Source organism: Sparus aurata, chromosome 2 (assembly GCF_900880675.1).
Source record: "Sparus aurata chromosome 2, fSpaAur1.1, whole genome shotgun sequence".
Taxonomy (NCBI): domain Eukaryota; kingdom Metazoa; phylum Chordata; class Actinopteri; order Spariformes; family Sparidae; genus Sparus; species Sparus aurata.
This window is the reverse complement of record NC_044188.1, coordinates 7,935,679-7,952,699: the sequence shown is the minus strand read 5'-3', so window position 1 is coordinate 7,952,699 and position 17,021 is coordinate 7,935,679. Positions and strand designations below refer to the sequence as shown.

The 17,021-nt window shown below is 43.8% G+C and overlaps 1 protein-coding gene across 3 annotated transcripts in view; it reads left to right on the top strand.

Moving 5' to 3' along the window:
- Nucleotides 1-924: 924 nt before the first annotated feature.
- Nucleotides 925-17,021, top strand: part of frya (furry homolog a (Drosophila)) — a 52,980-nt gene continuing 36,883 nt past the window's right edge. The window contains exons 1-2 of one of the 3 annotated variants that reach the window (XM_030392244.1): nt 925-1,266; nt 13,103-13,302. In XM_030392244.1, the coding sequence (XP_030248104.1) occupies nt 1,050-1,266; nt 13,103-13,302 (417 nt within the window). In that variant the 5' untranslated portion in view covers nt 925-1,049. Of the gene's footprint in view, nt 1,267-6,088; nt 6,582-13,102; nt 13,303-17,021 lie in introns of those variants that run through there. The other 2 variants (XM_030392260.1, XM_030392252.1) reach the window with 2 other exon arrangements.

Below are 17,021 nucleotides of genomic sequence, written 5' to 3'. Positions count from 1 at the left end.
TTGTGCAGGGCCGTGTCTCTGCTCAGAGTGAAGTTTGTCATGTTTGATGGGATGCTTGACATTTTAATTTTGGCCACATTGTTCCTTGAAAAAAAAAAGTACATAAGTGACATGAAGAAAAGGGTGTATAGGCCAGTTGTTCCATGTGCTAGCTGTGGTTTCTTCCTAAAACAGAAAACGCCTTCACTTCACGTACATACACAGGCTGTTTGTATTGCTCATGTAGGTCAGGCTAGGAAAAACTGGTTCATGTGGTAGGTGTGTCCAGTTAGTGTTCACTTCAGTGGTTGAAAAAGACTCAATAGAGCATGAGCTGAGAGCTGTGTGAAAGTTCGTGTGGATTTTTAACGTCTTGGGTTGACGGTTTCACACCTTCCACTCACTTCCTGTACGACGCCAGCCGTGGAAATAATGCAGCGGGAGGACGACACGGGCCTCCGCACAGACGAGTGGTTGTAGAAGAAAGTGTTGGGAGTGAGTGTGCAGCGTTGAACCGATGAGGATGCGTTTCTATGTCAGATATCTCTAAAGTCTGCAGCTTTTAAAAAGGCTCTCATTACGGTAATGAGTACACGATCATTTAAGTAATTAGTTTGCGTCTCATTAACGCCGCCAGAGGCAAGACATGTCTGTTTAGACTTCGATGTGTAGACTCCAAGACAAATACAGGATATTTATACAGGAGTGCCTCGTGGGCATTCAGTAGGCGGGGATGTTGTAGCTGTCAGAGCGGCCTCTCTCCCCCCTCTCCTCCTCCCTCTGCAGTTATGACTTTGCCCCTCTCTTCTCTGCCTCTTGCCTTTTTGCTGAAAAGAGGAGGGGCTGTCTAAGTAATCCAATACCTGCCCAATTCATGAATGTTACTGTAACTTGCTGAACTGCCCTGACAAGTGCAGGGGTTAAAACACATTAGCAGGACCGGAGCTCTGGCTGCATGTCCTTGAGAAAGAGTTTATAAGGAAGGGAAAGGAAGAGAGAAAATTAAATACTACACTTAGAAAAAGAGAGAGGAAAAACCTGGCAGAGCTTCAAATGACTCCTCTGGAAGAATGATAGAAGTAGCTGTGGGCTCCCTGCCATCCAACATGTCTTCAGAGGAGAGTGCCGTGAGAGACATGGCTGAGAGTGAGACGGATTGCTCTGAGGGACGGGATGAGGTTGTCCTGGGGCGCATTGCCAGCTTACCTCTGGATCCATTCCCACCCAGGGACTTCAGAGGGAAGTTTAAAAAGATGCGCCACAAGAAGAGGCCCACCATTCTTGAAAGTAGGTACTGCTTGTGGTAATCACCTTGAGTATTCTGTTTTTTAAGCCGGGAGAAATGTGATTTTGGAACGATTGTGGTGCGGACCCAGCGCCAGCAGTTCAGCTTACTACCATCAGCACTTTGTGAAATGCCTCACCTTCCCGCTGCATCTGTCAGAGTCACCAAGGAATCTGATGGCATGCTTTTTTTGTTTCTTATGATGAAGTTGAGCTCACTTTCCCAAGATTCCTGCACTGAGTATGTGTGGAGAGAATTTAGCAAAAATTGAAAAAATAATGACTTGAAATAAGTAGTTTGAGGCCAGAATATGAGAGAAAAGTTGGGTGGGGGGGACCAGGGGTGCAGTGAGAAGAGGGAGTCAAGTGTTTGAGCTTGATAACCACAAAGATGGCTGAACTGGACAGGCATACCTCACATTCCTAACCTTCATCAGAGCCTGATAATGCTTTTAATAAGTGCTTAATGTGTCAGCGAGGCCCTCACCAGCGAAAGCCTCGTTAAGGAAAAATGTTTACAATCATTCTCAATGCGTTTCTCGTTTACTGCTTTGAGACTTCTGCTGAAGCTGCCGATAAACAGACCTGCGAACCTGCTAATAATGAGAGTATAACTGGAGTCATAAGAAGTGACACTGATCCTATCCAGGCTGCCAGCAGACTGTCAGAGCTTTACGTCTGGATGTTTTGGCAAGACGAGATTTAAGATATCCAGATCAAGTGTTGTGCCATAAACATCGTATTTTCGTCAGGAGTGACAGCAGGTCTGATTCTTCCCACTCCTGGCTGTTATAATGTGCTGCGATTCAAACATCAAGGTGTCTCCTCTGGCACGTTCATTACGTATTCTTCTGATCTGCCGCGACAGTTTAGATATCCGTGAAAGCGAACAGCCTGCTTCGCGGCTTTAACCTCACACCTCTCTGAGAGACAGGTCCATTAGACGAGTTATTACTGCGGGAGGGAAGTGTGGCCGGCCGGGGACGGGAGCCACCTGTAAACCTCACCGCTTAGGATTAGTGGTGTTTTTGTAACAAAGGAGCGTCATGTAAACAGTTTTACTGCTGTGTCTATGCAAGTTTTATAGAGTTTGACACCAAAAGGGTTCACTTTGTTTCCGCTGCTCAGTGTTGTGATTTCAGACTCATAACACCGCTCCGGTTTCATATTATAGCATTATAAAAGCAACCGGCGGTGGTGGTGTTGGTGTCCGAGACGTCTCCATCGCTCTCCACCTCTACTGTACTTTGACTCTTTCCTGTTTAGCAGCCTTGTCGAAAGAAAAGGAAAAAAAAAATCTACAATTATTCAACTGGGGGATTGCATAACTGTTTGCCCTTCAGAGGGGCCTCTTACTGGACAAGTCAGGCCAACTAGATTATAACTGATGGGTAAGTCAGGGACGTAAAAGATGTTTGTTTAGTGTTTTAAAGCATCCATTTGGGCTGATCTCTGCTTTCAGTAATTAAGTGTTTTGCTGTAACCATAATAGGCCAAGCAATTGCCCATAATTAGTCAAATTTGCTCTGATTATACTGTCTTGTTCCTTATGGCTGTTTGTGTTAAGTCGGTGGTAAGTTCAGGGTGCGGAGATGTTTGCTGATAGGACAAAGGTTCTGGTTACATCGGATTTGCTTATTGACAAATATATTCAGGCGAAACCAGAGGAAAGTGTTATGCAAACCACGGGCCTGTGCAGCTCCTCGCTCCCTTCACATTAAAAGGCGCGTTAAGAGACACCACAGATGTATCAAAGAAATAATCGAAGAAGAATATAGATTTGTGTGAAAGCAAAAATGTAGGTGTAAAAGATCTTCACATGAGAAGTGTGATCGCACCACTTTACATAAGCTGTGACAGCTGCTTTCTTAATGTCTTAATGTGTCATTTAAAGTATCTGTGGTAACGTGTCCATATACTGACCCGCCTACGTCCTTTATCACACCATCACACTATACTGTGATAATTGTTGCATCGAAGAACAAACGTCGGAACAAGTTCTGAACAAATGGTTGATGTCGAGTGAACATGAAGTCATTCCCTCTATAATGCAGATTTATCAGATACACAGTACATTTACTCAAGAAGTATGTGAGGTACTTTACTCATTGTACTTTTGACTTCACTACATTTAGTCATAAATTACTTTGCAGATTCAGACTATTGATACAAAATATAAAACATGATGTTCAACTATAAATTTATCAACACAGAAGTGTAGAGAGTAGCTGGAATTAGCTCCGCCTTTACGAGCTGCAACATTAAAGAGATTAACTTATTAATGCATAATGAAATATAGTATTCTCAATTATGATAATAATGTATGTGTTATGAATCCAATTTTACTTTCGGCACTTTATTTCAATGCTAATGCGTACTATGCTCAACAAGATTTTGAATGCGGGGGCCTCATTTATAAGAATGTTCTTGGATTTATACTTTATAAGGGTGTGCTTGATGTTCAGTTCATCATATAAAAACCTTGCTTCAGCAGGTTCTAGGGAACCAATATGTAACATACTCACCTGTGATCTATGCAAACATAAATGAGAGTTTAATCGAAATGCACCAAAAGAGAGAATCAAGAGAGTTTTTAGAAGACGTGATCACAGAGGAGATTGAAGCCAGGTGACACATTATTAGGTGGACTAAATAGTGAGCTGTCAAACACACAGCCTGGGAGTGTGTCACTGCTGCACTTTGTTCATAACACTCAAGTAAAGTTCACCACTGGCTCAAACACATACAGTATGCATCCCAAACTGTAATACCCCTACACAACCAGCAGGAAAATCACTTAAAGTCTGGACTTTGCTTAGAGATAATTTCCGTGTCACAGTAGGGTTTTATAAATAACTTCTTGCGTGTGGTTTTTATGCTAAAGTCAAACTTCAGATCAAAGATGATCACAAGCCCGTTTTATAAATGAGGCCTCAGGACTTTAACAAAATATTAACACACTGTGTTATTGCTCCTCAAAATATCCTCCCACTACTGCAGACGCAACATCTTTGTGAGAACAACCAGCAGAGCTGCTCTGCAACCTGTCCACGTTATCACCAGCTGGGTTCTTCACATATTTAAAAAAAAGAAAGCTCTCCAATCCGTGGAGTGTTCATCTGTGATGGTGTGACAAAATGAACGAGTGTGCTGGAAACCAGACCCTCATAAATGATGGCACAAGTCACAAATGCGCCTTTGTACGAGGAGGTTTATTTATCTGCTGTGAGAAGGAGGGAGGGATTATATACAAACATACTGTCAGCTATGCATGATAGCCTCATGTTAATACGTGACCGAGTCAGTGTAAGTGTAATCTGTTACAGTTACTAAGAGATATACTTAATTTCACTTAATTTCCAGTTAGGAATGAAAATGTTGGTTGCTTCAGATCTTCGAAATAGCTCAGTTGAAGCTAAGACTTTTATGGCCTAGTTTAAAGCATAGGGATAAATAGTAGTTACACTACTCTGATGAAGTAACACAGTTTGATTACTTAGTTTAGCATGGTAACATTTCAAAAGTCAAATTCCCGACACTGCTGCTATGTTCCAGTGCTCAAAACCAAAACGTCCTGTATGACTCTGCTGCACAGACTCCAGATCAGTGCAGGAGCAGCCAGGCGGGACTGTCCTGGGTATAGTCAGCACACCTGAGCCCCTGAAATGTGTGTTTACCAAACAGTGCGAGCAGCGCTGGCTCCTCCATCACAGAGTGTATTATGTAATGAAGGTCAAGTAGCTGTCGCTTGATGGACATACAGAGTTCTGATAGGATTATACTAAGAGCGCTGAGAGGCAGCAGAGGAGGGCGGATTGAACGATGTGTTTTAGCGTCCATATGGTTTGACGACACGCATCTGCTTTTTACATCGAAATATGGTGGAAGTATTGATCAATCATATCTTAATCACATGTCCGGTAAAAGCAGCAGGATAAAAGATTGTTTCACACAAGCATTGATTATCTACTCAAGTTCTGATGTTTGAGGATTGTGGGTTGAAAATACGGATGTGGATCATTTTCAGCATGTCTACAATGCGTTTTTTTTTTTTTCTTTTTTATGCTGAACAAACAAAAGGAAAGGGGGGGGGTACACTGCTGCATGATTTAAGAGACGATGAATGATTATAGTTCTGAAATTAATAAATATGTCATTTAAATAGTCATTTAGTTTTAAGTGAGTTAAAAGTAGACAATAGGCAGTAATTCAGTGTTTTGCTAAAAGGTAAGTTCACCCAAAAAGTTACATTTACTCTCATCCCAATGAGTACAAAATAGACAAACAAAGACAATGTTGCAGAATTCCTCTGAACAACTGAAGGTTTTAAGAACAGCTCATCTGGCCTAATCTGAGTTTTGGACTGATTTTTTAGACACAATAAGCAAGTTGAATGTGTCAGTTTGGGCTCTGGGAACTTGTGACTGACCCTTATTTGATCCTTTTCAGATAAACAGATTAATCACGGAATTTTTATGATAAAATTACGGTTAGATTATTAGAATATAAAACCCTCTATGTATAAAAAAGAATGAGATGAATGCCAGATTTAATTTGACATCTGTTTGAAGTCGGTGCATTTAAGAAATAAACGGGTTAAAAGCCAACAGTCAGCCCCCGCTGCCATGCAGATCCCCTGTGTGCAGATAATCCCGCCTGCCTGCTGATCACTTTAGTGTCCTCTTCTTTCCACTGCTGTCCCAGATGTTCCCTGTAATATGTCGTACTTCCCGCCCTCTCCATCTCCTCTGTCAGTGGTGGCGACCTGTCAGATGCTCCCAGTCACGCTGAAAGACGCACAAGGCCCGGCGCTGTCATCATTATCAGGCCCTGCACGCAGACAAACAGTAGTTATTATTAACCGCGCTCCGCTAAGAGGATTGCTTCCTGCACTCTCAGCCTCCGCGCAGTTATTTAAAGGGAGCTTGCATTGCCGCCCACTGGCTACCAGAGCTTTAGAGAGAGAGAGAGGGAGAGAGAGAGAGAGAGAGAGAGAGAGAGATGTTAAGAGAGTGTGAAGGGAGGGAGAGATAGAGAGAGGGCTGATAGCCAAGGACAGGACACAAGAGGAGGGGTAGAGCGGTGCTAGTGTGGTCTAGGGTCTCGTCAGCATAGCATTGTGTGCGTCACAGAGAAGTGACAGCAGGCACTACCTGCTGGTCCCGGCTCAGCTGCTGCTGCTGCTGCTGCTGCTGCTACTGGAGGGAAACACAACTCGAGGGGGGACACTCAACAGGAAGCTGCAGCCATGACCAGCCAGCAGGACTCGGGCTTCTTCGAAATCAGCATCAAGTCGCTGCTGAAATCGTGGAGCGGCAGTGAGTAGCAGTTTGTCTGTTGTTGTTGTTGTTGTTGTTGTTGTTGTGGTGGTGGTGTCTGTCCCCAGCTGACTGAGGCTGCAGCTCGCCTCTCGTTCCTGTTGTGGTCAGTGACGAGGATGTGCGGTTGCTTATTGTGTGATGTTGTGTTATTCAGTGAGCCACTGCAAACTTGGAAGCATCATACTTTTTAGCAGCACACTCAAAGAGCTTTCAGCTGTCTCATAGCAACAGTCAGGGACATAACTCCAAGTATCTGGCGAGAGTTACGCAGCCACACAGTTAACATTATGTGTGCTATAACTTCTGCTGATGGTGATTCAGCAGCTCTGCTCCTGTTTCAAGGTCCGGCCTTACTTCACTTCAGCCTGCGAGTCTCTGACAGAGTCTAAATAGCTCTTGTTAAGTGCGAGGACACAGTAATAGGATTAGTGGAGGTTGAGCTTGGTTGCAGAGCTGTCCAGAGCTCACAGCTCCTGGCCCCTGAGGATCATGGGATGGGATGCCTTTTTTATGTCTGATCATGGCATTATTCCGTTTTATGTGAGATGTGAGAGGTGGACCGTACAGATGGACTTCCTTTTGGATGTAAAACAAACAGAAAAGTTAAGTAATAGGCAGCAGCCACACGAGGAAACTGCATCTTAGCCGATGAAACACTTGCAGTATAGATCCTGAATGACTATTTAGGAACTAAAGCCTTAAATCTGATGCTAAATAGTCAGCTGTACCTCCCAGGCAGCATGGTAGCATGTGTATAATTATTGAATGTGAATGTAAAGAGATGCCACAGAACAGGCTGTCCCTGTCCACACAAACACACACACACACACACACACACACGGACACACACACTCAGTATTGAGCCATCTCCTGATGATGTTGCATAATTCTCAGAGTGGATCACTTTGCTGATAAAGGCACAGGCGGACATTGTACCGTATCAGCGACCCGCGGCTATGCATTTAACGTTTTCATTAAATATGTGATCTCCTAATCTCATCTCTGCGCTCCCGTTTACATGAGCTGTTATGTAATGAATCACAGGAGCAGCAGAGACAGTGTGGTTAATGGAAAGCAATATGAAAACACTAGGATCTCATACATATTGTTGTTGCTATATAATTGACTGACAACATACATATTTAGTGAATATTTTAGAGCCATCAGTTGAATGTGTTTTTTATCAGATTGTGTTTGCATTGTGACCACAAGGTAAACAAAGTCAAGGCCCTTTAGACGCTGGTCCCGCAATTAAGTCAGTGTGTGCAGCTCTAATAAAACAGCGACATGCAGCAGCACAGAACTGGCATTGTGCAGCAGCGGCGTCAGGTCTGCTGTTCAAATTGCCTGAAGGCCGGTCCGCCATCAGCCAATCAGAGCAGGAGCTGAGCTGCAGCGAGCCAAGCACAGTGGTGCTCCTCTGACGAGCAGTCGACCACGTTGTTTACCTCAGCTGCCGTTTATTTTCTGTTATGATTATTTTCTGTTAAGTTTGATAGTTTTCTGTGTCACACTTGCTATGATTTTGAAATGAGTCGTCCTCCATGACTCAGCTTGACGCTGTGACACTTGTGCTCTATCTTTGGAGGAGCTAAAAGTAATATTTCAACAGTCAGTAAAATTGCAGAAGTTACAGTCGAATCTCTTCCATTTAGCAGGAAGAGACAGATGCAGGCGTTTTAACAGGGACTTATATAAATGGCCTGAAGCGCTCTCTCTCACAGCAGGCGGCCGTTTCCAGCATGATGTCAGCTCGCTAAAACAGGGCTGATGGTCAATAGTTTGAGACCGACATTTTAATCTGCTTTTCACAGAGGTCTGTAATCACTCTCTCACTTGTCTCTCCACTATTTTTTTTGGAGACACTCAAACTGTGAACTTGTGTTAATGTAACAGTATTAGGATGTTGTTGCTCCATTAACTCCAGCTGCTGCCTCCCTTTTTCAAAAAAAAATGTTTCAACAAAGAGTGGTTGAGCTTCAACTCCAGCAGGCATTTCATGAGATTTGCTGCAGTTATTGTGGAAATGTTCGGGGGTTGTTTTTTTTACTGTAGGTATGAGGTCATAGATTAATTGCATGCGCTAGTGACTTATTTTCATATAGTCAGTGTGACACATCTGGCTGTTAACAGAGAGTCTGTTTCCTTTGACCTTAAACTTTATGATCGAAACCAGGCGGCAAAGTGTTCCCTCTTATGACGTCACATGACGCAAACCTTTTTATTAACTCCCACCTGAGAACAGTGGGCCTTTATCCCCAGCCTGGGCGTATGACATACATGTACATACAGTAGATGTATATATACTTTCAGAGTCACATTGAGATCAAGGTCTGATTTACAAGTCAAACCCTTGTACAGAGTAAAATATCTAATTGAATAAAATAAAGCAATAAGAGCCCAACTGATACTCCATTTTTGGTGCTGATGCTGATAATGATACTGATTCTGATCTTAGGTCACAGTCTTTGAGTACTCAGGCTCAGTCTTGTTCCCAAGACCATTTGTGGAAGTCTCAGTCATTTTTACATTGCCTTTTTTTGGTCTCAGACTCTGGATTTTATTTCAAGACCAGTCAAAACCATGACTGCAGGGCAACACTGTATTATATATGTTTGATACCTTCTGGTTTCTGAGACAAGACAAGAGTCCCCAGTTTGTTTGTATGTGTTGCTTATACAAAAACATATCTAAAAAAGCTACACTTATACATGCACACATATGTGTCTATATATTAGAACCCAACCAGTAGTCAATAGCCAATGCTGACATAAGAAAGTAAAGAATTCCTGTATTGATATATCGGCCCATAGACATTTTTGCAATGATCCCTCAAATGTAGTCATCAAACCCACAATATATGTAACAGAATAGGATATTTTACAGGTTACACAAGAAACTTTATTGTCTTAAATGACATGAAAGCATTGAAACAGGACACTTCACTGGCAATTTAATGATTATAAATGATATCAAGCATATTTTTCTGGATTATAATCTGTAAAAAAAGAGTGAATATTGGCACGTATTGGACAAGACATATGCCGATACTCTGACGGGCCAGTATTAGCGGATAATATGGGCCAACCAATGAATCAGTCGGGCCCTAAAACCAACAATGTAAATGGTAATCACATGGAATTGGACAATATGTAAATAGACAGACATATAGACTGGATCATGACTAAATGCATTCTATAATATCCTTGGTGCAGGTATGAAATGGAATATAGAAATATGAGAATATATGTGTAAATATTGTTACTTTTCCCCAGAAGACAAAACCTGAAGGACAGGGGTCGCAGGTTGGGAAACTACAAAATACAAAAAGGGCCCAAGCAAACTGGTCCCTTGGTGTCTAAAAGGAGGCGATGGGAATAAAACCCACAGCCACCCACTGATTCTATCAATATGATAGGCGAACAAAAAAGGATTGGACCAAAAACCAAAGGTGAAGTTGGAGTCACTGAATCTCAAAGACACAGAAAACACAGAAAGCCAAATGATGGTGTTTACTCCCTGTGGACACACAACCAACAGAGTAGGGGAACTGCAGCCCCCTTATATAGTCTGTCAGTCAGCTGAGGGAGAACATCACAAGTGCACCCAGCAGCTCCTGATGACCTGTGGCCACGATCTTGAGAAATCTCTGTTCACATCAGGACCTTTGGGAATCTCTGATCTCTGTCCATAACAATATCTTATAAAGAGTATAAAGAGTATAATGTCTGAGGCACAGGAGGGACGATGAGTTGGGTGGCAGTTTCTGAAGTAGTCCCTTTATAGATGGAATAGATAGAAGTACTGTAAGCGGTAGTCTGGAGGACAGGATTAAATTGTGCTATTTCAAAGCCCGCGTTGCCCACCACTCTCTCACAGAAGTGCAGAGTCAATGTTTCTCACAGCAGCCGGACGCAGCGCTCCCAAAGGTCTGTGTTGACTCTGGTATTTCTGGTCCAGTTAAAGAGGTCAGTGGTATCTAAATATCCACCCACTCTGTTCACAAACGCCTGCTGAAGTGGCTGTTTACTCAGCGGTCTCTGTGGATGCATATATGGAGCTGAGTTCTTTGTACGTGTGTGTGTGTGTGAGTGTAAGAGAGACACTTGTTGGGCTGTTTGCATTGTCCTCCAGGGAGCACCACCATGCTCAGGGTGTTTCCAGTGTGGCGATGATGTAATGTGCCCGAGCTCGTTGTTTGCAGAATCACATGTCGCGCCCGAGTCTTCCGTACAGCGCCCAGAGCGCCAGAATGTGCTTTGGGATGCACACTGGGTGCTTTCTTCACCTCCGATCTCCATTTCAAGTCCATGACCTGGCAGAATTTACATAGAACGATGTGTCGTGTGCATCCAGAGTCTGGGAAGGTGCCTAAAGAAATCAGTGGGTTTCCTTCATGATAACGCTTGAACAACTCTATTTTTAAGTCGTCCTTTCTTTACAAAACATGTCTGAAGTGAAGCGAGCCGAAGCGGTGCCTGATCCAGAATGGTGTTTACACTCTGGTGGTCTGTGCCTCGTGCTGTAGGATCACAGAGGTGGAGGAAAGGGGAGGGCTGCTCTGTCAGTATAGTGTGTACCCCGGGACAAATATAGTCACACAACTATGCCACCGTAGCATGTTGGACCTCATCACTGTGCTGTGCCTCAGCTAAAAATTCCTGCCTGACCTTCACTCTTGGACGGCACCGGTTGGTCACAAGGGTAGAGGAGGAAGCCATAGCAGGAGCAGCTCACAGAGAGAGAGAGAAGAGAGGGAGAGAGAAGAGAGGGAGAGTGAGATCTAGAGATTGCGTGGTCTCCCGTACCAAACACTACTCCCACTTTTTAAAACACACCCGCCATTTGGCTCCGTGCGCCATGGAAATTATGCCCAGCAGGACAACGCCAGCTGACACACAAGACATGGACGTTGGTGGATTTTACTAGCGAAGCTCTTGTCTTGTTCAAGACCACCCTGGATACCATATCCTCCTTCCCCACTATGGACGGGACGGCTGTGTGCTGGAGTAAGGCCAGCGTCATCAGCTTCATCAAGGGCCTGGGTAGGTGCTGAGTCGCCACGAGTGAGGGAAGCATGTTCCACGCGGGATCGTCACACGCGCTGGGCGTTCCTCGACGGGCGTCCGGGCCTGTTTACTCGTGCCTCAGCATTGCATGTGCAGCTTTGTCGAAATGCAGACTCTTAATGTACAGCCCATAAAAACGTTTCTTTTCCTGCTTTGCACGTGTGTTAGTGTGTGAAGTCTCCACTCCTCATCCACCTGTGTGAATTTGTTACTTAGAATGAGGTAATAGCTTTCAGTAAAGCAGTTAATTAGAGCAGTTTTTATCCTCTCCACCTTTGATCTGCAAGGAAATTGATGTTTCTGCCTGTGATTCTCCCTCTGACAGATCACAGAAGTCATTAAATTAAATTACCACTTATCTGCTTCCTCTGCTTTTATACACGCTGCGGGTTTCTGTCTAGTCACAGCTCGACTACATGAACATAAATCACTTTAGTCCAAAAGAAATATCTCGATATGACAACCGCACCTTGCACAAATATTGTCCTAGGTGTTATTATAGGCTGTGTTTTGTTGGATTAATCTCTGACCTAACTGGTTCTTTAATGAGGATTTTGAGATGTTTTCGATCCTGAATTTACAGCTAGGAAAACAAAAAAACTTGCGCTGAACACAGAGTCTGGTGTTTGATATGTGATGCTGACAGATGTAATGTGCTCCTGATACAGTGCATGTGATTTCTGTCCAGTCATTTTTATTTATTACACATACACACACACACACACGCGCACACACACACACACAGAATGCAGTAGCTGAGGAAAATGCGGTTCTCGCTGTGAGGCAGTAAGTCTTTTCTGTCCTCTCTGAATATTTTACACTTGAGATTTATGACACTTCCCTGAGGTGGACGTGCAGTTCGAGGGTTGCAGAGTTTCAGGCTGAATAAAAATCTCACAGTTCTAATGAGATGTTTGTATGGACTTCCTCACTATATTTAGCACTTTTGTGTCTGGAGGCAGCCGAGTGTAACGCCAAGGTAAATTTGAACTTGTGTGTTAGTTTTCGAGGGTTTTTATGGCCTCGGCCTGGCCGTCCCTAATTAAAACGTGGGCCACATCATAACACTGGCTGGAGGATGGTCACATGCACAAGATTTCTGCTTCCCTCAAAAGGGCAATGACATCTTTGGTACGAAATGAAAACACCAGCTGCTGGCCACGGTGTTTTAATTTCCATATGCGCTCTGTTCACTGTAGCAGTAGGAAAGAGAGAGCAGACTCGGGGCAAGCCGGTGCCCTCTGGACAGTCTCCCTCAGGAATGTTCAACATGTTGGGAACTTTATGTCCATGTTTGGAAACTTCTCTGAAATACTCTATTCGGTGATCTCTCTTTGTAAACAGATCCGCTGACAGCTGATCCTGTCCCGCTTATTTGTGCTTGAATTGCCAATGTTTGACTTAACAGAACCGTTTCCCATCTTGTGCGTTTTTGTGTTGTGTCCGCAGCCTCGCCCGTGGGGAACGGATACAGTAAACCCCCCATCCCTCCAGTCTGCTGTCCTCAGGGAGAGAAGGGTCCGCCGGCCATGATGCCCATTAGCATCGACCCGGAGAGCAAGCCGGGCGAGTACGTCCTCAAGAGCCTGTTCGCCAACTTCACCAACGTGTCAGAGCGCAAGATACGCATCATCATGGCCGAGCCGCTGGTGAGTTGAGGGTGACTGCTCTTTGTGTCCTGTGCGGATTGGATCTGTTTCTCTTTTGTAACGATGTGTGGAGATTGTTAAGAGTAATCTGCTTCAGAAGTTGAAAAGTATGCTGTTGGTATTATCAGGGGGGAGTCAGGTCATGACCTCAAGTCTACTGGACATGCAACCAGTCATTAAAGTGTGTCGTTCAATCTGAATGATCATAGAGGCTGATTAAAGAAAGCTATGCCGTGTCAGATTAAACAGAAAGAAACAAAGCAAAGATTTGAGAAAAGTCCCCAAAACAGACGTCATTTTCTGAGGAGGATTTCTTCTTCGTGTTTGCTGCTGTTAATCATCCTGTGACCCCTCGTGGGTGTCCTGACCCCGAGGTTGTGAACCGCTGAAACGAGGTCAGACGGGAAGCCTGACAGACAGGCCCACAATAGCTGGTCTGACAGTAATGAATTACAAAGAGTGGCGCAATAAGTTTTAACATTCCTGCTTGAGTAAGTAAAGGCAATCAAATCTGACAAACTGTTGAGTTAAGTTTGTTGTCGTTGTCTTTGTCAGCTACATTAAGCCGTGTAATATGTCATGTCAGCGTTTGACATGAATCATCGGGGAACTTGGAAGGCTGATTTTATCTAGCACAGATTTGTTTGGACAGTCAACAGATAACGTACCTGTTGACCAACACGTTGGCTTGAACTCGCCGTAGATGGACCAGCATCAGGCTCCACTGTAAGTTCTGTGGAGTCAGTATTTAAGTGAAAACAGTGATTGATAATAAATGGAGGTGCACCATTTCTCCCTCTGTAACTTTGGAACCAAAATCAGAACATGTCTCCGCCATCTTTCAAACTTACGGTAGGGTGAAACATACCGAAACATGTAGCTACACCTGGCTTCTGTTTTGATACACCTTGTTTTACTGACGCATAGCCTCAGAGGTTGACATGATTGGTTCCTTAAATATGTGACGTGATGAACAGTTGGTGTCTGAATATGTGTTTCTGAGACTGTCATTGGTACACTGTAGTCCTAAGGAGGAAATGCTCAGTTTAGTCTGTTTGTATTATATAAATAACACTGTATGGATGTGTAACTAAGGTTTAAAAGTTGATGATGCAACAGCTGACAGACATCTGAAACCAAATGCTGTGTATTGTAAGTGATCACAAGCCATTAAGGACAATCACAATTAGCCACATTTTATGATAAGATGAGGGTGATAATGGAATACTTAAACAGCTTAAACTTCACAGTGATATTACTGTCGAGGCCTCGCGCTTCCAAAATGAGGGGTGTTAATTACCTTGTCCTGTCTGATGGCTGTCAGCTGAAGGACTGGTGATTTTAGCGTGAAGCAGCAGCTCCGTCAGCACAAAGAGGGAGGAAACCTAGCAGTTTTTATACGACTGTAAACTGATTAACTGAGTTGTTTCACTCGCATCTGACCCTCTATTGACCAAATAATTAATTGATTTATTGAGAAAATAAATCTACAGACTTATTACTGTCATTAATGGAAAAAAACAATCACTAGTTTTAGCCCTGATCACTATTGAATTGACACAGTTGCGAGCCTTTCAGCTGAGGAAAGGAAATTACCTCAGGCTGATAGTCTTTTCTATCTGCTGTTTCTTGACCTTGCATTTTTATTGAGATATTGACTATTTGAAAATGAGCTGAAGCTAAAAGCTGCCATTAAAATCTCTGAGAGACTCTTTGTCCAGGGGAGGTTGAGGCCGACCGGTAGAGCCGACAGCAGCTGTCATAAATAATTCTGTTGACAGACAGTCGGGCAGACGGGGAAGAGCCACCGTGTGTTAATGTGGACACCACTCACCACCTGCTCCCAGCACCACATTAATATCTTACAAGTGAAAGTCAACCGGAAAATGACCAACTGATCCACATTACTAAGAAGAGACTCAGACTTCGATCACCAGACCTGCAGCTGCAGAGTTTGTAGGCTCTTCGGCACACCCATGCAGAGGTGAACTCCAAATCTCTAACTAGAACTCCTCACTTAGAAAAACAGGAGAAAACAGATCCCAGGGCTGTTACAGATACTGACACGATATTATTTACACTAGTTTTATGTAGGTTGTTGGTCTGATTCACTGTCCGTTTACTGTCGGCTGCCACAGACAGGCGGTCTCCAGTTTTGGGGAGTGTGATTTATAGGAAGCTGTTAGTCATTGGGCCGGTCTGCAGGGAAGTGTTAATTACCAGCGGGAAAATGTGCAGCCCTTCGTTTCAGTGTAACTCCCTCCAGAGAGCTGCAGGGAGGATGTGTCCCTCTTTGTTTTTCCTCTCAGCGGAGAGCCAGCTGAGTAATGTGTTGTAGCCCCTGTCGTGTAGGTATTGGCATTCAGTTGTCCCTCCTCATCATCTCGGTGAACTTGTTCAACTGAATCCATCCTGTTCAGCGATCTGTGGTCAGGATTGATTACTCAGTGGGTAAATTAAGAACAGATACATGATGTGTAAGTTACAGAAGATCCTGCAACAAAGGCCTGTGACAAATTCCGTGCATCGACTTTTCTCCCGCTCCGGCACAGACGAATGCAACTCAGGTGCAAGCGTTTGTCCAAAAACTAAAAGGTTCAGGCTTAGCTGGCGTTCCAGCTGCAGGAGAGAGAGAGAGAGAGCGAACATCAGCCCACGCAAAGTCAATGTCAGACACATCAGACAGTGAGCTTTTTTAGATTAATCATCAACTAAGTGATGTCCTGTGATTTGCTGTCTGGCTAACGAGGCAGCAGAGGGACAGATCTGGTGGAGCAGAGTGGCAGAAAGGTAAACAACAGCAGATGCTTTGATTTGAGCGAGGACGGATGAGGTCAGCTGTTCCCATCATCAACAGCACCGTTTGCGCTCCAAATTTGTTGAATTGATTTCAAACTGGATGTTATTTCACTGTTTATCATAGAAAAGTGGATAGTGATGGTAGTATATTTATACATACAGGTGAACCTTCACCAGTCAGATTCATCCTACAAGCCAAAAGGGTGCAGCATATCACCAGAGTAACCGCTAACTGCTGCTAACTGTAGCTGCAGCTAGCTAGTGAGCTCAGTTAACTGTGCAGCTAGTGATCGTAGCTGACTCTGCCGGACTGAATGCTCAGAGCACCATGGGAATTTTGTTCACAGTCCAACCATCACCTCTGAAAGTACAAGGTGGCAAGTGGCTCGCCAGTTGGCATGCTAACTTTAATCTCTGAATGTTAACTAAAATGCTTACATATTGCACCTTTTCATTGACCGTTAAAAGTAATGCATCATTGTGCCAGTTGAAAATATCTTAATACCTTGATATTTAAACTTGTTCAGCCTTCGTTTATTGACAAAACGGATGTGCTGCTACGAAATGATGTTCAGAAGTCAATAAACCATCTTCTGTACAGGGCTGCTCACTGTATTCCACCAAAAATCTTCCCATGAAGGCCGATATCTCAGATGATAGAAGACTGTAATAATGGGAGCTGTCATGAATGCCCCGTCTCTAAAAGTCTGACCCGGCCCGGCGTCAGACTGATTGATGGCTCTCTCATTAGCCGGGCTGTAATGAGTTCAGAAAATACTCCACACGCTCCTCCGACAGGGCGGACAGAGTTATGAGCTGCGGGGGAAACTTCAGACAACTTTTGCCAGTTTGAATTTGTAGAAGGAGAGAATTAAACAAAACATAATAAAATTGTAAAATGCCAACTCTTTCTTGTGTTT